This window comes from Terrapene carolina, unplaced genomic scaffold (genome assembly GCF_002925995.2).
Source record: "Terrapene carolina triunguis isolate 2854851 unplaced genomic scaffold, T_m_triunguis-2.0 Scaffold740, whole genome shotgun sequence".
In the NCBI taxonomy this organism is placed as follows: domain Eukaryota; kingdom Metazoa; phylum Chordata; order Testudines; family Emydidae; genus Terrapene; species Terrapene triunguis.
The window spans coordinates 4,486,021-4,513,093 of NW_020665091.1; the positions used below are offsets into that span (position 1 = coordinate 4,486,021).

Consider the following 27,073-nt stretch of genomic DNA (forward strand, 5'->3'; position numbering starts at 1 on the left):
AGTTTGACTACATTTATTTCAGAAGCATTTTGGCTGTAGAGCAGTGTCACAGATAAGTTGTATGTAAGATTGTTTAAGGGATTGGAGTAAAAGCAGTAGAAGAACGCCAGCACCATAAATGTGCATGTGGTCAAAAATGATCTCTTAAGAGCCCTGGAAAGGGTGGGAGGGAACTTCTGAGGGATGCAGACTGCTCATTGGAGAAATTAGGAGTGGGGACTAAAGGAGAGTCACTAACATGGGTTCTCTCTTGACTACGGGGCATGGTGGGGGTTTGGAAACCTGTCAAAATTATATGGTGATGGAAGGTGTCGAGCCTATACTATTCACTCACTCCTGACCTCATCTCCATTCAAATTACCTCCCCCAAGCCCTCCTACTCACACACCTCTTTCCTTAAATCTGTCACCACCTGCTTCTCTCCAGTCCATCCTCACCCCTTCAGCTTCTCTGTACCCAGTCACTTACCTTTCCTGACTTCAGTCCCCTCCACCTTTCCTGATCCTCCCCATCTCCTCCCTGACCTCTCTGACTTCTGTCCTTTCACCTTTCCTAAATCCCATTACTTCACATCTACCAATTCCCATTCCCCAATGAGAAGAAACTTCTGTCAAAGCTTCATGGTAACTATTTCTGTCTCCCCTCCCCTCCATGGAAAACTTCAGGAGTTCCCAGTCAGGTCTCAAGTCTCCTGTCATTACGTGTCTCTGGGTAAAGACCCTTGTCCCACTCCCTTCTGACAGGGGGTTTTAAGGCTTCACAGCTCCCTGCCTTACATTGTGATATCCCCAGCAAGTCAGTCTGCCTAACAGTCAGTGTTTGTGCTTTGCTTTCTCTCTAAGGGCTATGAATAGTGTGGCTTTGTCTATACCTAAAACTTAAGTAGACCTTGCTACATCACTCAGGGGTGTGAAAAATTCACACCCCTCAGAGATGTAGTTAAGCTGATCGAAGCCCTATTGACCTAGCTACCACCCCGCTGAGAAGTGGATTTACTACAGCAAAGGAAAAAACCTGTCCGTCGCTGCAGTGAGTATCTACACTAGATGTTACTGTGGCACAGCTGCAGCACCATAGCAGTAGCTGCTGTAGCATCTGTAACGTAGGTATAGCCTATATTGCAGTGGTTCCCAAACTGTGGGTCACAGTGGAGTAGTGCTATCAGCAGATGGGGTTGTGGCAGTCCTGAGTGTGCAGAGGATGCCATTTTACAAAATGAGATCCTCCACACAGCATGACATCACACACACCATATGTGTGAGGTCAAGCCACACAGAGGATGCTATTTTGCTCTACAAAATGGTGCCGTCCATACAGTGTGACCTTGCATGCACCATACATGTGCGAGTTCATGCTGCAAAGAGGATGCCATTTTGTCAAGCAAAATGGCATCTTCTGTGTGATGTAATCTTGCACATATGGTGCATGCAAGGTCACATAGAATGGAGGATATCATTTTTAAATGGCATCCTCCATGCTATCTGGGATCATGGGAAACAATACATCTGAAGATCTGAAGATGGGGTCACGCAGGGAAAATGTTTCCAGCACTTACAGAGAAAACATACATAAAACAATAAAAGAACTTACATACATACTAAAAGCTTACCAGAGGTCATCCTTAGGGCTCTGGTGAAGGTCAGTCTATCAAACCCCATAGCTGGGTTTGCCCCCTTGGTTACAAGTTCATGTCAATTTTTAGATCAGGCACCAGAACCCCACTTGGACGGTTCAGCTGTTTTGTTATACAGGTTGGGCCTCTGATCACCAGTCTCCAGGAACAGGTAATCACCAGTTGATGGCCCTCTCCTCAGGGCGTAGCTTGAAAAGGCCGAATTTTTGCATAACTGTGGTAGTTGAATTTACATTAACCACTTCTAGCTAACACCTCTCGGAGAGGTGGGTTTGTTACAGCAACGGAAAAAATCCTCTTCTATTGCTGTAGTAAATATCTATACTAGACACTACAGTGGCACAGATGCTGTGCCGTGGCTGTGCCGCTGTAGCGCCTGAACCATAGATAAAGCCTGCATTGCCAGTAGTTACAAGTCACCACACAGCTCTTTCTAAGCAAGCACATTTATTGTTAAGGTAAAAAGTATTACAGAGAAAATATATTCAAAAGAATAAAAGTACCTGCATGCATATAAATAACTTATTAGTGGTCACCCTAATTCCAATTTAGGGTTCTGGTAGGGTACAGTCTCGCAAACCTCACAGCTGGATTTGCCCCCTTGGGCCTGGTCCACACTACCCCCCCACTTCGGACTAAGGTACGCAAATTCAGCTACGTTAATAACGTAGCTGAATTCGAAGTACCTTAGTCCGAACTTACCGCGGGTCCAGACACAGCAGGAAGGCTCCCCCGTCGATGCCGCGTACTCCGCTCGCCGAGCTGGAGTACCGGCGTCAACGGCGAGCACTTCCGGGATCGATCCCAGAACATCGATTGCCTGCTGCCGGACCCTACGGTAAGTGTAGACGTACCCTTGGTTACATGTTCATGTCAGTTTTTAGATCAGGCACCAGACCCCAACTGGAAGGTTCAGCTGCTTCTTTATACAGCTTGGGCCTTTGATCTCCAGTCTCTGAGAACGGGCAATCACCAATTGATGGCCCACTCCTCAGGGCATAGTTTAAAAGGACTAGATTTTTGCATAACTGGTGTAGTGGAATTTACATTAACCACTCCCCAGGGATTCCTCAAGAAACCCACTTAACACTTATTGTTCCAAAAGCCCATGCTTGTTTCATGTGTTTAAATATATTCCTTATACTTCCCAGGTCTCACCTATGCCATAACTTCAGTGTAGGGTACTGGGACTGACACATAGTCTGTTAGTCAAGACCCAGAGTAGAATGTGACGTTTACTCTTTGAAAATAATACAGGCAACTAAAATGGGGCCAGGCCATGAAATTCAAGTATGAGATCTGAATCCAAATGTCCTCAGTATTAGAGAAGGTTTGGATTCAGTCTTCCAATTTGAGCCCCTCTATAGCAGACAAGTTGTTTTACAAAAGCAACAGGTGCCCAGCTTCTCCTAGCCAACCCCCCTTGATATCTGTCTTTAAAATGTATCCATGTTGTGCTCACTAAGATAAATAGGGCAGGTTCTAGCTCAGACGAGTTCAGTGAAGCTCTTATCAGATCAGCTAAAGCAAGGAGGCTTCCAGGTTAGACCAGCTCAGCATACCTCTTCTGATTAATTAAATCCCAGCTAGTGCCTGACAGGGCCGGCTCTACTGTTTTTGCCGCCCCAAGCAGCGCGCCGAATTGCCGCCGCGGACGGCGGGTGCAGTCCGTGTGCCGTTAGGGCGGCATGTGCGTTTCCGTGGCGGCAGCAATTCGGCGGCAGCTTCTGTCTTCAGCCGGAGGCGGCCGCTGCGGGCAGCTGAAGACAGAAGCTGCCTCCGAATTGCCGCCACCGTGGAAACGCGCGTGCCACCCTAACAGCACACGGACTGCCCCCGCCGTCCGCGGCGGCAATTCGGCGCGCTGCTTGGGGGGGCAAAAACACACGGACTGCCGCCCCTTGCAGATTGCCGACCCAAGCACCTGCTTGGAATGCTGGTGCCTGGAGCCGGCCCTGGTGCCTGGCCACCAGTTAACAAGGACAACATCCTGCAGCATCAAATGAAGGGAAGGGAAAAAGACCACTGTCAAGATGTTCTCTTCTCTAATTCATACCCTGAAGTGCCAAAATTAAAAATGTTGCCCTTTCTCTCCAGTCTGACTCCAGGACCTGCTTTCACAGACAGAATAAAGGAAGAGTCAAGATGACAGGTATGGAATGGGGTGTGAAACTGATGTCATAATCTCTGTCACTATAAAGAGAGCTAGAGGAGCAATTTTCTCTGGACTTGACGCAAGCAGACCAGAGCTGGAATAATACCAACACCACTGGGACAGGTACTAATTGTAAAATGGGCCAGATCCTCAGCTGGTATAAACTGACTTTCATGGTGCTATTCCACTTTGCATCAGCTGGCCAAATGAGAATTGTTTAGAAGTTTGAGCACAGAAGCCAGGAATTTCTGTTTCTAATGCTGCTGACTCACTGCATGACATTGAAAACAGTATGTCATTTAGGGCGAATTTGTCAAAAAATGGTCTTTAATTTTGGCTGTCATTTTTGACAAAGAATTTTTTTATTTGAACCGTTTCAACCATCTCTACTTTAAGCATGCACTTAAATGCGGTCCAGAATAGGAATATTTTCATGAATCAGGGCCTTAAGTCCTTTTCCCTCAAATATCAGTTTGTTACTGTTTGATGCATTCCTGTCTCCTTGATAAAACATCTACACAGCTGTAACTCATCCACCAATTTGGGGCTTGTTCTCCTGTGCCTATGCACACCAGTACCTTTGCTATCTCCACATCTGTCAGTTTTGAAGTAATCTAGCGAATGTACACTCTAGGAATTTCTCTGTGTGCTAGTAGTTGTGGATGATTCTGCTTACTGACAGGGATAAGATTCATCCAAACTAGGTACTCTAGCTGCTCTTTCCTCCCTCAGGGAAAAAGTATGGTGACAGTAGCTTTTCCCTGATTTCCAGACTGCCAACTGGCTGCTATAAACCAGTACTCTTATCATTGCTTTTTCCAGGTGGCTCTATTTATGAGCAAGCATGAAACACAAAAAATAAACAGAAAGCCTGTGATATCAGCAATCAGCTGAATGAAGTACTGATTTTTTTTTTTTTTTTTTTAGTATTGCTAAAATACTGAAGGGAAATGATGCAACATATTCCAAACAGAACAGCAAAAGGTTGATTTTGTGTTTCCAAAAGAAATTTTCTTATGGGGTCTCCACATAATAATCTCTACAACCCAGATCCCAATACTCCTCTGAGAGACCTGGGGGAGGAAGCTGGGAGGATGTATTCAGGATCCATGCCTGAAGGTTGAGACCAAGCTATCTTGAGCCCGCTTTCGGGGTCCACACATGCTGGCCAGCAAGAATGGATCCTTCTTGTGCTCCACATCATAGAACGGACAAATCTTCAGGTGTTCAGACATGGAGGGAATGTCACTGAACTGCCAGTTGTTAACAGGGGAGAACAGGCTGCTAAACTGCCAGATCTAGTATGTGGGAATAAAGGAGAGAAGACTGGAACGTTAATTAAAATGCAAAGAGGTTTTACAAACACATATTATTACAATGGACTGTCATTACTCTTAATTGATTGGACTGACTAGTGGAGTCATGATAGCATAGGATTGGTGTAACAGTGGACAATCAGGTCCTATGTCTTTATATACACTGTCTTATAACATCTCTCTTTGTGTAAATACATACCTATGTATCCCAAACAAAAAGTACAGTAAGGTTGAGAGTGTACATGAATAACTTATAGGTAAAAAACAATAGATCAATGTTATAATTATTCCAAAACCAAGCATTATAAATCTAAGAACTTCAGAGTTAAAGTTATGTGTAACAGAAATCCAAATAGGTGAAGTATTAGCCAATACATATATGATAGTAGTAGTATACACCATATTACTAGGTATTATACAGAGGGCTCCATGTTTGTCACAGAGGTCACAGAAGTCACTGATTCTGTGACTTCCTGCAACGTCCAGGACTTCTGCAGTGTCTACTGTGGCTGATCCCAGAGCTGCCCAAGCAGCTGGCCCCAGGGACTGCCTGAGCAGCGGCCAGTGCAGCTGGCCCTGGAAACCGCCTGAGTAGCAGTCCTGGGGGTGCTGGGAGCAGCCGCAGCTCGGTGGCTCCTGGCAGTGGTCCCGAGGCGGCTGGAGCAGAGTCACAACACAGCAGTATGGAAATTCTGGGACAGTGCTAAATTCTTAGCCGCCCATAGGAAGCACCAGAGAATGAATTGTAATTAAAAGCAGGTTCCTGCCTGCCTAAATTATAGTAGGGCTGTTTTGGCCCCTGATCAGCCTAGAACTGGAAGGGAGGAAAAGTGGTTTAAAAGTTCACCCTTTTTCCCTGTATTTGTTAGTGAAGTGCTGGTGAAATGTGCCAGACTGACAACTCTGTAAACTTATGTCCTCTGTCAATAGTCCAAGAGCAGCAGAACAGCAGCAGTGTGAGGTCCCATCCCCAACCTTGCACTCCTTCACCAATCTCCCTCACTTCTCACCTGGAGGAGTGAGAGAGGAATTCCATTAATAGATTCACAGATTTTAAGTCCAAAAGGGACCACTGTGATCATCTAGTCTGCCCTGCATTGCCATACAATTTCACACAGTAATTTCTGCATGAAGCCCATAAACTTGTGACTTGTGATTTAAAGATTTCAAATGATCAAGCAGAATCCACCACATCACTCGGTAAGTTCTTCCACTGGTTGATTCCCAGCTATTAAAATATTGTAACTTATTCCTAACCTAATTCCAATTTGCATTTGGCTAGCTTCAACTTCCAGCTGTTCGATTTCGTTATGCTAGATTAAAAAGCCCTCAGCTCTTACATATCTTCTCCCCATATAGATACTTGTTATAGACAATGATCAGGTCACCTCTTAACCTTAACAGACTGAGCTCCCTACGCCTCTCACTGAAAGTCAGATCTTAAAACCTTTTTGTGGTTCTTCGCTAAACCCTCACCCATTTTTGACGTCCTTTTTGAAGCACAGACATCAGACATGGACACAGTGCTACTGGAAACAATGTGGTGGTAGTCCCCTGCTTGCCATATACATAGGTAATATAACATCCCTATTTCTACTCGAGATTTCCTTTTTTATACATCCAAAGTTCACATTAGCTTTTTGGACACAGCTTTAAACTGAGAGCTCATGTTCATTTGGTTATCTACTTTTACGCCTAAGTCCTTTTCAGAGTCACTGCTTTTCAACATGCAGTCTTCCATCCTGTGTGACCCATACTCTTTGTCTCTTCTTGTATGACCTTGTATATATAGTCATATTAAAGGGCTTGTCTGCACAATGTGTTAATGTGCACCAGAGGGGCATAAATTCTAATGCGCACCAGCATGTTTGCACACTAACTGGTTTATGTGACCCTGTTGGGACATATTAAAGTTCCCTAGGGCACTCTGATGTAATCCCGTTTCAAACAGTAATACATTAACGCACATGAGAGAACTTTTAGTGCACACCAGCAGGTTTCACACTGGCCAGTTAGTGTGCAACAAGCTGGTGTCCATTAGAATTTACATCCCAGCTGGTGCACACTAACATACCATGTAGACAAGCCCAAAGTTTTAAACTTAGACATGAAGGGCTTCCTATCCCATGCTTCATACCTTATGCAGCCAAGTCCCAACAAAGCAAATTTTCATGAAAACCCTGTAAATTACCAATCAGTGAAAACATTAGGAGTTGATGTGAAAATCTGGGCTCCCTTCACGGTCACAGTTACTTGCAAGTATTTCACTTTTGCCTTACAAAATAGGATGTGGTCATTTCAGGCTATCTTTAAACACTGTACACAACCCAAAAGAGATACAAGTCTAATTTCTAAAAAGTTCTGTGCGTGACCTTTAAGTGTCACATCAAACAGAGTCACGTCTTGTGTTATATTTTTAATTAGACGATCCTGCAAATATCTTTTGTTTCCCAAACACCACGTTCACTTGCCTTTTTGCGAGCTCTCCATGAAGTACCTCCATGGGAATATCTTTTTTTCTCCCACAGCAGGAGGACCATCCCTCTCTCTTGAAGTAGAGTGGCACAGATATCCCTCATCAATACAGACACTTGGGACAGCTGAGACAAGCTGAAGCTGTCCAAGAACGCAGCAATATATTGTAAAAGTTCCAATGGAAGGCTGCTCAGGGATTCTTTATTTTTTCCTTGATTACTTGTTGTAAAATTGCATTTCTGTATTTCAGAGGGCACAGGGTCAACTTCTGGTTTAATAGCAAATGTATCAAGATGCTGGCTGTAGATAATCTTTGCTTTATGACTAGCAGGGTAGAAGCGGTTTTGAACAAAAGTGCATCCCAAGTAGGCAAGTGGACAACGATGTTGGAACCATCCGTTTAGACAGGACTGGATATCAGTATGAACATTCTTGAAATGTGAAGGAAACTCATCCCTCCTGAAGAAGTGATTGCAAGTGAATGTGAAGGCTGAGCAGCTTTTGTTATGTCTTCTAGTAACACACTCAGTTTGAAGCTCTACATGGAGTTCTGGTGGGCTTTTTATATCCAGAACATCTGCTAGAACAGCTCTAGAGGAGAAGGGTTCCACCTGAAAGCTGTATGTCTGTGTCCCAAAATCCATGAACAGTCCATCAATATTCTTTGCTTCCGAGATCTCATGACCTTTCAGTTCCTTTTCCAATGCACACAATAGTGTACTTCTGGCTGTATCTGATTTAGGAAATTCCTCAAGGCTTATTTGCAAATCTGAAGTATCCACTGACTTGTCCATCGTTGCTATCTTGTATGCCAAGGCATCTCCAAGTCGTGCTCTTTTGCCACGATAGCTAACTGGCACTCTGAAGGTGCACACAGTCTTCACTTCATGAGCCTCCAAGCTCCCATACACAAAGTCTTTCTCTCTTGGTGTGCAAGCAGCAAGCTGACCAAAATGGATGAGCATTCTCCCATGATGCACCAGGTACATGTTATAATCCCCTATGTTAACTTCTTTTTTCAACCTCTCCAGGATCCCATCTTGCCAAGGAGCCAGACCTGTCTTTTCTGCACCTGTAATCACTTGATTATTTTTGTTTTCTTTTGGTTCTTCCACAATAGCTGCTTCCTTTGTCTTCTCTTTGGGGTTGCCATCACAAAGAATCTGTCCTGTTTTCTTGTAGCTATCCCCTTCCTTTTTTTCCGAGTTTGCTGAAAAGTCTGTTGCCTTCAATGCTGAAAGCTCTTTGCTAAACATATTCTCCCAGGCTTTGTAACTTACTAGATCCATCCCCTTCTTATCCTTTGCCAAATCCTCATGCTCCTGTTGGGTAAGCTCAGCAACTTGGCCATCAGCTTCTTTAGAATCACATGCTATTCCTCCAACGGCTCCTTCTTCCAAACCTGCAGCTCCAGCTATTGGTTCTTCCATTTTATCATCTTCTCTCCATTCTGGAAACAGCTCGATCATTTTCAGAGTCCTAAAAAGAATCTTCTGATCTCTGAGGGCTAGAGCTGTATCCAGACACTGCTCATTATGTGGCTCCTTCATAATGTTCTTATGTAGAATGGTTTCTGAGTCTACATTTGGCCAGCGATTCCATTCCATAGAGCAGTGGACAACACTGGCTGGACAGACCTGAAGGTGCTTTGCCAGCTTAAAACGGGCCATGGAGAAAGGGCAGCCATAAACTGCGTTGAGGCATGAGACCTGCTCTAGGGGACATAGGAGTTGGTGTTCTTCCTGTTTACACATATGAAAGGCAGCCCCACAGCGTGAATGGCAGTTGATCACTAAGCAGGAGATGGTGAGCTCGATTGGGACTTGGCATTGCCGGTTGAAACATTTCTCACAGTGCTTGTGCTGTCCAGGACTGGTTTTCTGAGCCCTGCCCTATGAACATCATAGATAAGAGAAGACAAAAAGAAAACACAGTTATTGCCTAAAGAAGCATATTGACCACAGACCGAAGTTGCTTGACTCTTACATGCCAAGTCTAAAATGTCGTTCTAGTCTGAAAAGTGATTACAGAAAAATGACACCTGCTTACATATCAGATCTGGTCCTTGTGTGTATCAGAGTCATATCTGTTAATAAGGGTGATGTAAATAAGCCATTACTGCTCTTTACTCTTGTTAGTCCAGCAGAGCAGCACAGCTCTGAAAGAGTGAGCTGGATTCTAGTCCTCCTTGTGCATCAGTAACAGAGTTGTTTATTAAATTCCAATCAGCTGGAGGTAAGGTATGAGAAAGTTCACAGTATACATTTGAGCTCTACAATAAATCTTCCAGCGAAACCAAGGAAGGCCATATTTGACATTTCTGATATGCCTAATCATGGCTGCTTTTGCTCAGGCTTGCTTTATTTTTTAGAACTTACAAAAACCAAGCAGGTTACTAGGCTACTAGTTTTGTATGAAATGAACTGCTTATCTACCTTTCTTTTATGATTGTGCTTTCAATTAATCTCACAGCTGTAAATTAAATGAGTTTAGTCATATAAAAATAATTATTTGTATTTGTGTAAGACCTTTCCAGGACAGTTTTCAAAGTGCCTTGCAAACAATTAATGGAGCATGAAAATAATTCTGGGAGTCACCTATTATTATGCCCTTTTACAGATGGGGCAACTGAAACACAAAGATTAATGCCAAGCACAAACAGGCCCCATTGATGTCAATGACTTGTCCCAAGGAAGTTGCTGAGACAGGAAGAGAATGCAGGACTTCCCCTGCTCTAGCCACAAGACTACATTTCAACCGGGTTCAGCCCCATATTTCATTTCATCAGGAGGCACTGTAGTTAAATCTATAAACCATTCCCTTCTCCTTTTCCTTCGATACACAACAAAAAAGATACAAAGTGGGGGAACCTTTTATGTTGTCAGGATGAAGAAAAGGATATGGACAATTTTACTGGTAGCGTCTTACAAGGAAATCACACTTCCTTCCCAAAAGCACCTACCATAATTCCAGCAGACTGTCTTGTTTGTCTCTGAGGAAAAAATGCAAATAATTAGTCAAATAATGAAGACTTCTGGGTTTCAGTAAACTAAACAAATACAATGGTGACAGTGCCTCTCAAGTGTAGTGCTAGCCTTTTGGCTGTCCAAGGTGGAAAATGTTTTCAGCATCCCTTCTGCCCCCAGAAACCGAGCCATAATAAACAAACAAATAAATAAATAAAAATAATAAGAAATAAAAATTATGAAAACTGAGCAGCACAGCGGTCCAATGCCCCCTGGAAATTGGGGCTCAGGGCAACCATTGTGGTTGATCACACATACAACCAGTGCTGGTGCTGAGATGTTAGTGTTTTGCATTGCTATGCAAGAAACTCAAGTTCTACCATCCCATCCTCAGAACAGCAGATCATAGAATCATAGAATCATAGACTATCAGGGTTCAGGTTGGAAGGGACCTCAGGAGGTCATCTAGTCCAACCCCCTGCTCAAAGCAGGACCAATTCCCAACTAAATCATCCCAGCCAGGGCTTTGTCAAGCCTTACCTTAAAAACCTCTAAGGAAGGAGATTCCACCACCTTCCTAGGTATCCCATTCCAGTGCTTCACCACCCTCCTAGTGAAAACGTTTTTCCTAATATCCAACCTAAACCTCCCCCACTGCAACTTGAGACCATTACTCCTTGTTCTGTCATCTGGTACCACTGAGAACAGTCTAGATCCATCCTCTTTGGAACCCTCTTTCAGGTAGTTGAAAGCAGCTATCAAATCCCCCCTCATTCTTCTCTTCTGCAGACTAAACAATCCCAGTTCCCTCAGCCTCTCCTCATAAGTCATGTGCTCCAGCCCCCTAATAATTTTTGTTGCCCTCCGCTCGACTCTTTCCAATTTTTCCACATCCTTCTTGTAGTGCCTTCTTGTAGATGCCTCACAGAAAGTAAGCTCAGGCCCTGTGGGAAGAAATGATACATAATGCTGCCTCACCCACATTCTTTGAATCCTGTGGTTTGTGTCCTTCCCCACAAAGAAGTAGCATTTTCACAATTAGCAAGAGGGAATCAATAATAATACTAAGGGAAGGAAATTAATCTAGATAGGACACTGCTTGGTGGGATCTGTAGTCACTACAGTACATACAACTACAGTAAAATTTGGCCCTCAACACCTCTTCAGCTTAGATTCTCAACTCTCATGGGCTCTGCAGCACTGAACTAGTCCGTTGTTGTCTCTGGCAGTGACCAATACCTGTTGATTCAGAGAGGTGAAACCAATACTGCATGCTAGGAGAAAAAATTCATGCCTGACCCTCGGCCTTGTGATCAACGTACATTCTGAATCATTAGTCTTGTTTACCCAATCTGTGTCGGCACATAGGGAAAGAGCCAGTTTTAGCAGATTTATAAATTTAGGTGTAGTTTATTAATATCTTTTCATTCCTACAAAAGTGAAGATGAAATATTTCCCTCATTGGCAGATGTCATGGGGCCAATGGCCCTTCAGGAGAACTAGGGCCTAACTGGCCCATGACAACCCTGTGGGCTACAACTGGAAGCCATCAGGTGCTCCAGGTGGTGCCCTTTTAGCTAATTAGTAATGGAGCAGCTGAGCTAGATGCAGAGGCAGTTAGAACAGTATAAAGGAAAGGTTGCTGAGAAGGAAGGGGGGAGAGAAAGGAGTTCTGTTAGGAGAAGTGATGCAGCTACTGCAGGCTGGAAGTGAGCCATTATGTAAGCAGGGGAATGGTCCCACTATTGTGGGGAACTTTCCTGGTTCATACACTACCCCGGTGAAATGGGCTAGCAAAAGGATCTCAGTCCACGCTCCCACTCCCTTTACCCAGAGGCCTGCCTGACCTCAAGGGCTCCCCTTCCACTCTCCTGTGTGGCGGAGTCTTCGTAACCCCAACAAGGCTGGGCCCAGGATTCCTGGGGGGCTTGACCCCCAACCTTGTTGTGATCACTTAGGACAGGGGCTAGGATGTTCCCATTCCGGGGTGCTCTCTCTGCATTGGATGCTTCCCTGACCCACTGATCATTACATACAGTTCAAAGCAAATACAATTTATTAAACAGCAACTAATTTAAAAAAAATAAGGGAAAAATGGGAAAGGTTAAAGGAAAACATGTAACCCTGCCATAGGTGCTGGAACTAGGAGTGAGGAGGCTGCTGCAGCACTCCCTGGCTGGAAGTGGTTTCCATTACATACAGGGTTTACAGTTTGGTTCAGTGGCTCTCAGCACCCCCACTCGGTGGGCACAGGGGAACCACAAACAGCGTCGCAGCAATGTAAGGGAAGTTCACAGTCTGTTCCTCATATGTCCCAGGGTTCCTTCTCGGGCCCCGGCTGTGCTGCAGGGATGCTGTGGGTTGGACACCTGCAAGGCCTCTTGGCTGGGGGCATCTCCCTGCGCTGGGCCCGCTGCCCAGAGTCCCCACCTCAGTGCTCCCCAACTGCTCACTGCACTGGCTCCGGACTGCTCCAGCTCCTGCCTCAGCCCCAGGCCCAGCCTGCCTCAGCCCTGCTGCTGCTCTGCCTTCAGCACAGCTCCCTGGGCTGCTCCTCTGGCCCCTTTGGCTCTGGTTGCTACAGCTCCCCTCCCAGCACTGACCTACTTCCTGGGCTGCTTCTCTGGCTCTCTCTGGCTTGCGGGGCTCTGCTCCCCAGCTCAGCTCAGGCTCCTGCTCTCTCCTTAGCTCAGCCCACTCTGTTGCAGGCAATTCCAGCTCACACAGAGGACAGGACCCCCCTGGGCTCCTGACTCCCTCATTAGCCTGCCCACCCTGTCAGTCAGGCTGATCTGGAGCATTGGCCTCCACCATTGGTACTGATTTCCCATCAACCCTTCCCCTTTCTTTTGGTACTGGGAGCTAGCCAACCAACCTGCCCCCCCACCGCCACTGAATTTTAGTAAAGGGTCAAGAGTCCCCTTACACATAGGAAGCAGGGTAGGCCGCTGTGGAGCCAAGCCCTGAAGGAGGGCTTGGAGCTGACAGTGAGAACCCCAAGAGAATTGTCAAGATCTCTGGAGAATGGAGACAGTAGCAGAGCTCTTCTCACTAGCCTCTGGGAAGAGAGCTGGGATAAGTCTCCAGACCAGAGTCCTACAGGTGGAAACTGGCTTTGGGGAAGGGAGCAAGATGGAGAGAGAGAGCTCTGGTAAAGAAACCCCAGGGGAGCAGAGTAGACTCCTGTGGAGGAAGCCCTGAGTTAGGCCCATGATGGATAGAAGAAACCCACAGGGAGCAGGTTAGTCTCCTGGGGGAGAAGTCCTGGGATAGGGCTTGTAAGTGGGAACAGGGAGACCCCCAGAGGTAAACTGCCAGAGCCCATGGAGGAGGGAGGCAGTATGGGGAATCCTGCTGTGAAAGAACTAGCCATTAGTTTGGCCGGAGAGGTGCTGAAAAAGAATTATTACTTTGGATTGTTAGGATTTTTGTTTGGACCTTTTTGTTACTCTGGAAGGGGACTGAACTTGGCTGGAGGGCTGAGCCCCAGAAGACCTGGTGAGAGAGAGATGGCCTCCAGGAGGTGCCAGAGACAAGGGCTCCTTGCAACATCACAGCCTGACACAAGAGGGTGCTACAGGTGGTACGCAGACCACTTTACAGCAGATTATTCTGTAATTGTCCATTATGGAGTTTCCTCCATCTTCCTTGGAAGCGTCTGGTACTGGAACAGGTGGACCACTGGTCTGATCCAGTTTGGCAGTTCCTATATTCACATACTATAGAAGATGAGATGTTTCTTTCTTGGAATTTAGTTTTATCTATATTTGAAGTGCTCACAGGAGCAAGAGACACCAACCCATTTATTTCTCACTGGCAGCAGCACTGCTATGCTAATTCTTGTCATATTTTGCTGCAACTGTAATCTCTGAAAATAGTCTCAGCCATGACTTGCATAAGGTCACAGGAGGACTGGTGTTATACACCAATAAAAACAAACATATGAACAATGCTTTCCACTAGGAGACTAAATCCAGGACAGGAATTATTGATAGATACATATATATCTGAATGGGGACCAAAGCACATAAGCATCTATGTCAGTAATAAACTATGCAGGCCTCATCCTGTCCCCCACCAACACAGAAAGTTCTTTTTGGAACATTTCTGGGCCTGATCTTGCTCTCACTTATACTAGGGCAAATCAGAACTCCATCAAAGACACTGGTGTGAAAAATTGGTGTAAGATGTTTTCATTAGAAGAAATGGAACTGAATCCAGGGTGGTTAAACACTGGAATAAATTGCCTAGGGAGGTTGTGGAATCTCCATCTCTGGAGATATTTAAGAGTAGGTTAGATAAATGTCTATCAGGGATGGTCTAGACAGTATTTGGTCCTGCCATGCGGGCAGGGGACTGGACTCGATGACCTCTCGAGGTCCCTTCCAGTCCTAGAATCTATGAATCTATGAATCAAATCTGTATTTTAATTTGGGCCCATCCCTAATCTTTGTGCTTTTCTATCAGAACAATTATTTTATATATCTTTCAGTGAATATCAATTTTTTTTCAATTTACAAGACAAAAGAGAATTTTTTTTATAATTTAGCCGCAAACTCCACCAGGGACTTTCAAGGTGTTTTTTTTCCTGTCCTTGGACATCATTTTATTAGTAATAAGAAGCTCCATATTCAGACTTTAGCTGATGATGTTGTTGCTGATACCCACGGCACAATAGATCTCAGCACATTCTCCAGTAGCTATATCAGCTCTGAAATGCTAACAAAACTTTTTTTGTCAGTAAAGTCCGAAGATAAAATTCTAAGGCACACACAAAGCAATTTTGTTAAATAAGGACACAGTTTTCTAAACCTAACCATACTTAAAATGTAAAATGAGCTTTATTTCCCAGGTTCCCTCCAACTGGTAATTAATTACAGAAGAATGGAATAAAAAATTATAAGTTTACTTGAACCATGCTCAAACTAAAATGGAGTGAGAGGATGTGTGTCTGTGGCCATGTTCTGTCCACTTTGGTAAATAATGTTTATTTCTAGATTGTCATGACAGTAAACCAAGAAGGGTTGAAAAATATACAGCTGCTATTTTAGCAGCAGAGTTGCCTGTCTCTGGGACAAGTCTATTTGGTGTCAATAACACATAGTTTATAAATGAATTATAATTTATTTTACTGCGTTTATCCTAAATTAAATCAGCTTTAGTGTTGATGGACCAAAAGTGGTACATTTGTTAGCTATGTGTGGATCACTGATAACTGAAGACATTGAGCTCATATGTCAAATCCAAGATCTTATGAAAATTCTCTTGTGAATAAAAGTGTAGCACTATCATCTGAAATCTGATGGCAAATTAAGAGAAAATGATCTTTCCAAAAACTTATAGCATGATCATCAATTCTGAACAGTCAAAAGAAAGTTTGTATGACAGAGTGTACGAGGCACTTTGAGGCCCTCTGCTGGAAGCCTCTTGGTTCAACCACACCTCACCCCAGAAAAGGAGCACTGAAGATGGGTCCTCCAGGCCTGCCTGGAGAGGCTGCAGGGAGGCAGCCAATCAGAGTGCAGCAGGCTCAGTTAAAAGGGGCTGCAGGGCCCAAGCAGATGCAGATCAGTTGCTGGCTGACATCAGAAGGGGGAAGAAGGACTGGAAGGCAGTGAAACTCTGCAAGAAAAGTGGTATGGGGAGAGGTCCTGAGGGAATGGTGAAAAGGAAGGGGCTACATGGGAAATGGAAACAGCTTGGGGCTATTTGTAGGGTCCCTGGTTTGGGACCCTGAGTAGTGGGTGGGCCTGGGTCTCCTCACCAGCCTCTGGCAAAGTGGCCAAAGCCCTGAGAAGGGGAGGGATAGCTCAGTGATTTGAGCATTGGCCTGCTAAACCCAGGGCTGTGAGTTCAATCCATTTAGGGATTTGGGGCAAAAATCTGTCTGGGGATTGGTCCTGCTTTGAGCAGGGTCTTGGACTAAATGACCTCCTGAGATCCCAGGATAGAGGGGGACAGATGGCTCTGCCATGTGCTGCCCTGCCTGCGGGTACCACCCCCAAAGCTCCCATTGGCTGTGGTTCCCTGTTCCCAGCTAATGGGAACTGTGGGGGGCGGTGCCTACAGGTGAGGGCAGCGCATGGAGCTCTCTGCCCCCACCCCCTCCCAGGGGCCACAGGGATGTGGTGCCAGCCGCTTCCGGGAGCAGCGCGGGGCCAGGGCAGGCATGGAGCCTGCCTCAGCCCCGCTGCGCCGTGGGGCTGCCAATCCCATGGGCCAGATTGAAATCCCTGATCGGCCGGATTCTCTCTCTTCCCCCCCCCCGCAGGCCATAGTTTGCCCTCCCCTGGTATAAAGGGTCAGCCTAAACTAGCTAAGAAGTCCCTCATTTTGAACCAAAAACTGACATGAGGCAATATGCAAAAGGCAAACCTTGCTGGAAGGATTTAAAGGAGACTGGAACCTGCCAGGATCTCCATCTGGAAAATATTAGCAGGGGGGAATCTACAGACAGAGCAAGAGAAGCTGCAACTAGCGAGGGTAGACATCATTTTATGATGTTTCGTCTGTAATGCTTTTTCCTAAAATGAATGTACTGTGCTCTGTGAAAGCTGGCTGGTCACTGGTAACCCCGAGAGAGAACAAATAGCCAGGGCTGGACTAAGGTTAAACCTGCTAGAACAATCATGGTGAAGTAGAGGCACTGCGAGCCTCAGCTGCTAGTTTGGAGGGAGAGTGTTCTGATACCTGCCCATACAGAAGTGAAGGCTGGAGGTGTGAGACCTAAAGGGGCACCCTTTAGGTGACCACAGAGGAGCAGCTAACTCCAGAACTGAGACAGTAATTTCTAAGTAAGTTGTTTTTTAAAATGAAAAACAAATTCCATTCCTTTCCTTAGACCCAAAGCACAGACCTCGACCACATGACAAACTGAGTAAATGAGAACAATAGCAGGCTATTTAACCTCTGTGTGAACAAGGCACAAAAAGGATGAGACAGATTTTGTCAGTAGGAGTCACAGCTAGCTATTTGCTAGACAGCAAAGGAATGCGGTGATTCAGAAATTCTGGGTTCAGTTAGAGGTTCTGGAGAGGAGTGTTCTCCTGAATGTTATAGACCCTTTTGCCCCTTTACCCCAGCTTCCATCCCTGTTTCTAGTCCTCTTTATTCTTTCCTTTGACTCCTGTTCTTCCTTGGTTCCCATTTCCTATCCCCAGCTTTTGTCCATGTTACCATAGCCCCTATTATCCCTTCCCCTCAGCCAGCGGCGGCTCCAGGCACCAACACTCCAAGCGCGTGCCTGGGGTGGCAAGCCGCGGGGGGTGCCCTGCCGGTCCCTGCGCCAGAGAGAAAAGAAAATCAGTTTACCCCTTTAGCTGCTCCTAGTCAAATGCTAGTAATTTCAGGACAGTCAGCCTTGGACAAGCCACACCTCTTGCTTGAGTCAATCAGAAGCTATTCTTTACACATGTTCTAAAACTGTATTTTTCTGAACCAATTACAATGCACCAAGGGGTATGGTTATGGACCATTGGCCTGTTTTTTTTAAAAAAAAAAATCTCTTTAAACATATGAATGAAAAGACTGATGCTGTACATAAGTTTTTGTAGAAATATACTGGCCTTTTTTTTAAAAAAAAAAAAAAGGGTTTACTTTTTAAAATTTTGCCTAAAGGAAAACTGCTCTAAAACTTATTACTTGTAAACTGTAAAGAAAGCATTAGATACTTTATAGCCTGGGTGTACATATTCTAACTTAAAAAAAAAAAGACTGCTTATGTGAAACAGTTGATAACACTTTTTTTTTAACAGAGATAAGAAGGCTATTTCTTGCCCACACCCTTTCTTTCTGAAAATTTTAAAAATCTAAATGCTGTTAAACCATGTAAAGTTTTAACAAACTTTTAAAAGTTTAACATGGGGGAAAAAACTGCATTGGTCATTTTTGACTGAGATGAAAAACCCTGCAACAGGACATAAAGATCTGCCTTTGTAATCTAAGGGATGTTTTGTGGAGCTTTAGCAGGAAAAAATGTTTGATACACTACCCTAGCCTTTCAAATAGTGTTTGCTTATTTTTAAAATGATGCATCTTAATTGTAGGACTGGAAGAGATCTCAAGAGGTCATCTAGTCCAGTCCCCTGCACTCATGGCAGGACTAAGTATTATCTAGAACATCCCTGACAGGTGTTTGTCTAACCTGCTCTTAAAAATCTCCAACGATGGCGATTCTACAACCTCCCTAGGCAATTTATTCCACCCTGACAGTTAGGAAGTTTTTCCTGATGTCCAACCTAAACTGCCCTTGTTGCAATTTAAGCTTATTGCTTCTTGTCCTATTCTCAGAAGTAGACCAAACGCTATCTGTCTGTATTATAAACTGCAGCCCAGGAAGCAAATTAATTACTATGATTTTACCAGCTTCTGCCCTTTTGTTAACAATACTAAGAAGTACTCCGTGGGGCACCCTGTCATCGTGTGGGAGGATTTTGGGGATCTCAGACAGTCCATTGGTGTGATGTTCCCCTCTGGTGTTATCTGGACCAGTGATCTGCTAGGTCAATAGCGTAGCTGAAGTGGTGTATTTTAGGTCGATTTACCTGGCTGTGAGGACGGCGGCAAGTCGACCGCTGCCGCACCGCCGTCGACTCCGCTGCCGCCTCTTGCCGCGGTGGATTTCCGGAGTCGACGGCAGAGCGATCAGGGATCGATTTGATCACGTCTTCACTAGACGCGATAAGTCGATCCCCGATAGACCGATCCGGCGGGTAGTGAAGACGTGCCCTAACACTAGTATACTGACAGACCCCGACAAACTCATCAGGTACATCTTTGCGTCTTATTATGAAGAGTCATCATGCAAGTTTATCGATGATGATATGGCCATAGTGTGCTGGAAGTATGCAACAGAACGGTGCACCCATTCCAGCAACACTCATGTGTTCATAGTGTGCTTTACCTCCACTTATGCCAGGCTAGAGCTCTTCAGCCTGTTAGATCGTTTACAGGAGTGTTGTCAGTACTATGATACTGATTCTGTGATTTTTTTTTTTTTGTGAGTAAAGAAGGGGAGTGGAACCCATGCCTAGGGGATTATTTAGGTGATCTGACTGGCAAGATACCACCAGATGAACATTGTGGAGTCTGTATCTGCAGGGCCTACAACATACAGGTATACACTAGCCGGAGGTAAGGCCTGTACAAAAGTAAAAAGGAGCATGCTGAACCTGGGGAATACTGAGAAAATTAATTTTGGGAATTTAAAGCTCTCATCCAGGACTATTGTTTGAACCCTGAAGGGGAGGACCTAAAAGAGATTGTGATACAGCAGCATGGGATTCTGAGGGTGAAAAAACACTGGTTGTTAGAGACAAGAATGCTTTAAAATACCCAGAAAGTCATTTACAATAAAAGAACCCTCAAGGCAGATTTTACAACCTTGCCATAAAGGTATTGATTATTATGCAGAATCACATCTAATTTGTCCATCCTTTTTCCTATTTGCTTTGTGGCCCTTCAAATTCAGGAAAATTCTTAAAACAAAAAAAATGGTTAGAAAATAGTAATACAGTTTTGCATGCCTGAAATATTGTGAGGTGTTAGAGTTATTGGCAACAGTTGTATAAAGAGTTGTTACATGTCTTTCCATGTATCACATTTTTGTAAGGTTTACCTGGTACTTTTAAGAATGAATAAAACAACAAAGAGTCCGGTGGCACCTTAAAGACTAACAGATTTATTTGGGCATAAGCTTTCATGGGTAATAAACCTCACAGACTAACACAACTACTCCCTGATACTTAAGAATGAATGTTTATTTCCTACTAATAAAGTGAATATGGTGATTATAGATGTCCTGTTGGAATCTGCTTCTGAAAGCAATGAAATCAAGAAAGCCTTTACAAAATACATACTCCTCAGGAACCTAAATATTATGGACATTGTGCAAAATGTGTTTTTTCCAGGGAAAAGAGAGCCATACAATTAATTGAAATATAAAATACATGATTCTCTTAAAAAACCCACTAAATAAACAGCAAATTGCCATGTTGGCACGTCAAATGTACCCTGGGTAAGACACAATTCTTTTTGGAGGCTTTTAAGGATGCTACTAAAAAACCCTATGGGCACCTATTGGTGGATTTAAATGCTTCAACCTCCAAATCCTACAGGTTGAAAATAAGCCTTCCCCCTTCTGAGTAGTCCTATGTAAACATTTTGAAAACAGCACATAAAAAGTAGTATTTTTTACCAAGCCCCTACCATTTTAAGAGGCGATACCCCTTACAAGTATGTTTAGCCATGTACGGAGAAAGCTGGCGCTTTTAAAACTGCTTATCAAAGCCAGACTGTAAATCTTCAAACTCACAACATGAAAGACAGGTCTGGTCATGTTGGGACACCTCTGGACATGCCTGATTTTTTTTTTTTTCCTTTTACATATGCACCACCCTGTGGTAATTTTCTGCTAAGTCATCTGTATAAAATTTTAAAATCTGATCAACAGATAACCCCTTATTATATTTCTTTCTATATATATATATATATACAATGACAACCACCAGTTACCATGAGGAGGTCTTGTAGGTGTTTCTGGTGAAACACAATATTATCAGAGTTATGATTCTAAAAAAAGTCATGGTAGTTTTAGGAATCCATAGGAGTCAAAAAAAGCTTGCCTGGCCCGTGTTTCTTCTGACCACATGCTAGTGCACCCAAAGGCAATTCAGGCTTCTTGGAGTCTGTAGGTCTCTTGCAAAAGGTCATGATCACAACCTATAGGCTCCCAGTTTAAAAGCTCTTGCAAAAAAGTATGTTTTTAAAAATGGTTCAGGAAAATGCAATTCTAGGACGTGTCTAAAGAATAGCTTCTGATTAGCTCAGGCAAGAGGTGTGGCTTGTCCAATGCTGACTGTCCTGGAATTACTGGCATTTGGCTAGTGACAGCTGAAGGCATAAACTACTTTTCTCTTCTCTCTGCCGCTTGGTCAGTGACACAGGCTTTTCTTCCTTTCCTGTTTTAAAACTTTCTCTGCAGCCTCTCTCTCTCTCTCTCTCTCTCTCTTGTAATAGGCTGGAAGGCTTTTGGTTTTCTCAGCTGCTCTACAGCCTCTCTTACTTTGTGTCTTGTTTAATCCAACCCCACTTTATTTTCTCTACAAATGCATGTTCTGGTACTAATATTTAATGTCTTTATTTCAAAAACATACCATTATTTTTCAGACTTTATTTCAAAATAACCTAAATCCATAACAATTATTATTTCTAAAAATACATGTTTTATTACTAATATTTAATGTCTTTACTTCAAAACTGCATTAAAAGTATTTTTTCTGTAAAAAGGCCTATTGACATATTTATGTCTTAACACTTTATTCCTGTTTACTAAACTTTATTTAAAGTGTGTAAAAAGCTCATTTTCTTCTGAAAAAAATCTTTTCTTCTAATCTTTAAAATATCTCTAAATGTGAAAAAACCCACATTCAAGCAGTTCTAACGTTCTCTATAAAAAAGCTTCAAAATGGCCACTGCATCAAATGTGTACATGTCCAAAAATGAGACCAGAGGGTGAGACATAACCCAAAAAGCGAACATGGAAACCTGTCAAAATGTATATAGTGATGAAAGGTATAGAGGTCTTTACTACGTGTCTGGCACCACAATAGCCCCCCCCCACACCCCAGCCTGCAAGGACCAGTTGCAGAAAAAGTCCTGGTCAGCTCCAGTAACCCATAGGATACAACATGCTCAGTTGCTGTGTGGGACTACCACATGTGTGGCACATTAGGAGCTTTGTGGGGATAAAGCATGCTCAGTGTAGATAGAATCTTTGGCAAATAATGCTCCCAAACTCTAATAAACCCCTGAGGCCTGGTCTACATTACAAAGTTAGGTTGACTTAACTACATTACTCAGGACTGTGAAAAAATTTGTTCTCTGCAACGTAGTTAAACCAACTTAATCCCCAGTGTAGACACCGCTAGATTTATGGAAGAATTGTTCTGTTGACCTACTGCCTCTTGGACAGGTGGATTTGCTATAGCAATGGAAGACACCCTTCTGTCTCTATAGTATGTGTCTACACTACAGTGACACAGCTGCCGCACTGCATCTGTGCCACTGTAGCGTTTCTAGTGTGGACATGCCCCCAGTATGTGCAAACTGCTTTTTTTCCCAGAGGCTTATAACTTGACCAAGTTTTGGCAGATTATATAGGGATGACAGAAGGCACACCTCTGATACCAGGGTGACCCCCCTCTGTCAAATTTAAAATTCCTGTTCTACAGCATTCAGGGGCTTGAGCTTCTCAATAAAACAGCAATAAGAATTTTTTTTTTACATTTATATGAATCTAACAAGAATATTACCAAGATTTTTTTAACCTTGTTTCTAGGGAAGGGGCTGACTGGTTTTGACTGAAACAAAAAAACAAAACAAAACAAAAAAAACCCCTTAGCCTAAGCCAGATACCAGCATGGAAAAGTTTGATCCAAACAGTTAAAGTTCGGCAAAGTTATTCATTGAAAATGCACTGTTAACCAACCCTAACTATAGGTGGTGCTACTGGCTTTGCCTATATTTATTATGTTACCTTTAGAATCTAAGTTGGGCTAAAAATGTGAGGCTTTGCATTATGGATATAGAAATGTCTTCCAAACAAAAATAACTAAAATGGATAAATCGTATGAACAGCTTGCTCCAGGGCACCACAAAGCTACTCCTACAGAGGAGCCAGCCAGAGTCTCTACCTGATAGGACTAGAAGCAGACAAAGCCGGGACTGCTGCTCTGTGAGGAAGGGGTAAAATGGGCCCAGCTGGTGCCATCCATCCCCAAAACACCCTCCTGGATTCAGAACTGTGCAGGGTAGACCTTCCTTTCCACTGTGGGGGCACTAGGACCCAGGCAGGCCTCCCTTCCCCAGCACCATGTGAGCTGCAAAGAGGAGTCAACCAAAGCAGAGACTTTTGGTCCCCTGGACATTCCAGTCAAAACTGCAGAATGTTCTGACTTTCTCTGTCCTGTGCTGATTGGCTGTTTGCCCCAACCCTCCCCTGGGGTCTGTTCACTTCAGCTTCACTCCACATCTTTCCCTCTTACTCTCCCCTCCCTTTCCTTTCAGCTGATGCCTTCCTAAGTAAAATCACCCCATCCCCCTAAAAAATCATGGAAGTGACATGATTTTTGCTGCCATCACATTGCTCACTCTGCTTGTGTGTTATACCCTTCTTCCATCCTATGTCTGCCTGGTCTATTTAAATACTATTGTCTCATTGTTTCTTTGTACTCCACCATCAGTCAGTATCCATCTGTTTTCTCTTGTCTTAGACTTTAAGTGCTTTGGGACAGGGTCTGTCTTTTTGTTCTGTATGTACAGAGCATAGCACAATGGGGTCCTGGTCCACTCCTAGACACTACAATAATACAAATAAATAATAATAATATTCCTGATGCTTCTCCAGCTCCTCATGTATCTGGATGTTTTCTAAAATTCCTTTTTCAAAACCCTTTGAAAATTACAATGCTTGAAACTCTAACGGGCCCTTCATCTGTCTGTTTCTGCAACCTCATATGAAAATTCCAATTTAGAGAGGGTTTGAGGATTTTTTAATCTCAATTAGTGTTGTAACTCTACTGACTTAAACTGAGCTAATCTCAATTTACACCAAGGTAACTGAATTCAGAATCTGACCCTTTAGAAAGGAAAAGTGTTTTGCCATACACACATCACCTATCCAGCACTGTTCAAGAAATGGTGCAATTGTTCTGATCCTTTAAAAATATTCAAATTTTGTACAGATCATGAGAAAAAAACAATAAAGTTTAAGACCAATATTTTCAGAAGTGATCACTGATGCAGGGTGTCTCTGTAATGTGGAATCCAACTTGAGACATCTTATACCTGATTTTCAGAGGTGATAAGAAATCAAGCACAAGGGGCTAGATTCACAAAGGGATGCCTAAACCCAACATTTAGGCACCACTGAGATCCTCAAACCCCCTGCTCAGCTGCCACCTAAACTTGGAGGCACCTAAATTCCCTAGGTGTCACTATTTCTGTGGTATAGTCCCCTAGGTGCCTACATTTCCACAGGTGGTTCTCAGAACATGCTTACTGGTTCAGGCCCCACACTAAAGATGGCTTAAGGCAGCCAGAGCAGGAATATTGGCAAAAAATGTGTGTGTCCCAGAATACCCAAAAGCTCAGGCTTACAGCGCTCACCCAGGATATGGGAGACCTGTTTTCAAATCCCTACTCTGCCTGGTTTGGAGCAGGGACTTAATGGGTCTCCCACCACCCAGGTGAGTGCCCCCAAACACCAGGCTACTGGGTATTCTGGGGGTAGGTCTCTCTCCTCTGTTGCAACTGTTCCACTTTGTGTTAAACAGTTAAATATTACTTGGGCCAAAGAGAAAAAGAAAGAGACTGACTCGATAGCCGGGTGGCTAGGGCACTCAGCTGGGCCATGGGAGACTTAAGTCCCTGCTCCAATGAATTGTTTAATTATTTATACAAAGTGGAGCAGCTTGAACAGGAGAAACTGAGAATAACCTGGTGGCTAGGGCACTCACTGGGGATATAGGAGACCCAAGTTCAAGTCTCTGCTCCAAATCAGGTAAAGCAAGTATATGAAAACAGGTTTCCTACATCCCAGGTGAGTACTCTAACCACCAGGCTATTGCCTACGATAGCATGGAGGTCTCTCTCTGTTTATTCTTGAGAAAGAGATGACCTGGCTTAGGTGCCTATCTCCATGGCTGTGAATCCTGAGCAGAGATAGGCACCCAAAAAGCTATGTTCAGTGATGAGCTGCCAAAATCTTAACAACCAGTTCCCTTTAAAAAGTTCTGATTTAAGGGATATTCCACAGTGTGTATTTTTTGTACTTTTCTCCATAAGAAATGGCAATGCATTGAGTCATCATTGGGAGTCATACTTAACAATAAAAAAAACATTTTTACATGTTTATCAGGTATCAGTGAAGAACAGTTCAGTGATTGATACAAAGGAGAAAAATAATCTTATAATTTATGTTTTAAAATGGCCCACTGGACAAAACAAAACCCTACACGTTCACACTGAGATTAGGTTTTGATGTAAGTTCTGCTAGAGCTTTTTCTAAGTAGGTGAAACAGGACTGCAGCTGCAGGATAGGGGAGGGACAGTTCCCCCCCCCCCTTCTTCTGAATAGTGTTGTTAGTTTATGAAATGGAAACACTAGTAATACAGGACTGTAGTACAGGGTAACAGCCACCGGGATAGAAAAAAGCAAGTGCCCTATTATTTTTTAGTAAAGCACTGACCACAATTTTCCTTGTAACATATAATTATTAAAATACTCACGACCAACAATTCTAAAACATTGTCCCTATAATGGAAATTATATTTTTTTAAATTGCAAAAATATACAACTTTCTCCCAACAGCTGCCTACTTCCCAAGTAACCAGTGGAGGGAAGTGACACTATTTAATTAGAAAACTTGCAAGCAGATTTGGCTCTTTAGGCTGCCTCTCTGTCCCCTCTAGCTTTCTTCCTCCCTCCCCCCCCAATAATTGTGAGGTAGCTGTGGATGTTTTTCTTACACCCGACAAAACGTTGGAGCGTTGCTGAGCAACTGCCGCTCGGCCCGCCGGCTCTCAGCGGGAGGAGCTCAGCCCCAGAGACATCCTTGTGGGGCCGGGGGCCTCTGCAGGGCCCGGGGCAAATTGCCCCACTTGCCCCCTCCCCCCCCCCAGACAGCCCTGGAGCTCGCAGCCCCACCCCTTACCTTGCCGGCAGCTGCTCAAAGCGGCAGGACTCGGGAGCTGAGCTGCCCAGCTGCCGGCGGCTCGGCATACTGCGGCTCTGCGGGGAGCCTCGGCCTCCCCAGCTGGGACTCCTGGGAGCTCAGGTGGGGGACAGGACGGTCCGCCCGCGGACCAGAGTTGTTTGCCCACCCGCCCGCCACTTAACAGCCGGTTCTATACCGGTGTCTAATTTTAACAACTGGTTCTTGCGAACCAGTGGGAACCGGCTCCAGCTCACCACTGCCTATGTTGTGTCTAACACTGGTTAGGCCTAATCCCTCTCCTCAGCATTTTCTACTGTCTGTCTGAGGTAGCTACCCACTCACCTTGCTGGCTGCTGTGAACCCCATTCTTAAGCACATAACTCTCCTCATACACTGTGTAGGGAGTCTGCACCCCTCACGCAGGGTGAGAAGACCACTGGCCAGCAAGTTACCTAAAAGTTAGGCACTGCACCACTGAGCTTTGCAGTGCCTAAGTCTTTGTGGATCTAGGTCAAGAATCCAAAAGCAGGGCCACCTAGCATGAGTGAACACTTTTGAAAAATTTGGCTGTGAGGTTATTTTTTTTTTTTTTTACTCTAGCCACTGAGATTGTTTTGAAGATTTCAACCTTGATTTAGGCTTGGCTGTGTAGTATTAGCATAAGCTTTGATTAATAAAAAAACAAGACTGTTTCCTATTTGTAAAGCCTTACCTTGATCATACAGTCGCTGTGATTGTATCCAAGACACTTGTTCTCTTGGTTTTTCTCAGCTGGGTTGAAGTAAGGTGATTAGGGATAAGTAGAAGGCGAG

General features: G+C 44.1%; 1 protein-coding gene across 2 annotated transcripts; it reads right to left on the reverse strand.

Moving 5' to 3' along the window:
• Positions 1–3,539: 3,539 nt before the first annotated feature.
• On the reverse strand, positions 3,540–27,073 carry FBXO40 (F-box protein 40). 2 transcript variants are annotated; one of them, XM_024212063.3, is made up of 4 exons: positions 26,974–27,073; positions 10,542–10,571; positions 7,576–9,471; positions 3,540–5,086 (listed from the first exon to the last, which is right to left on the reverse strand). In XM_024212063.3, exons 1-4 carry the CDS (start codon positions 26,980–26,982, stop codon positions 4,889–4,891), a joined length of 2,133 nt encoding a protein of 710 aa, XP_024067831.1. In that variant the 5' UTR covers positions 26,983–27,073; the 3' UTR covers positions 3,540–4,888. The 2 variants fall into 2 exon arrangements, with proteins under 2 accessions (XP_024067831.1, XP_024067832.1); XM_024212064.3 differs by lacking the exon at positions 10,542–10,571.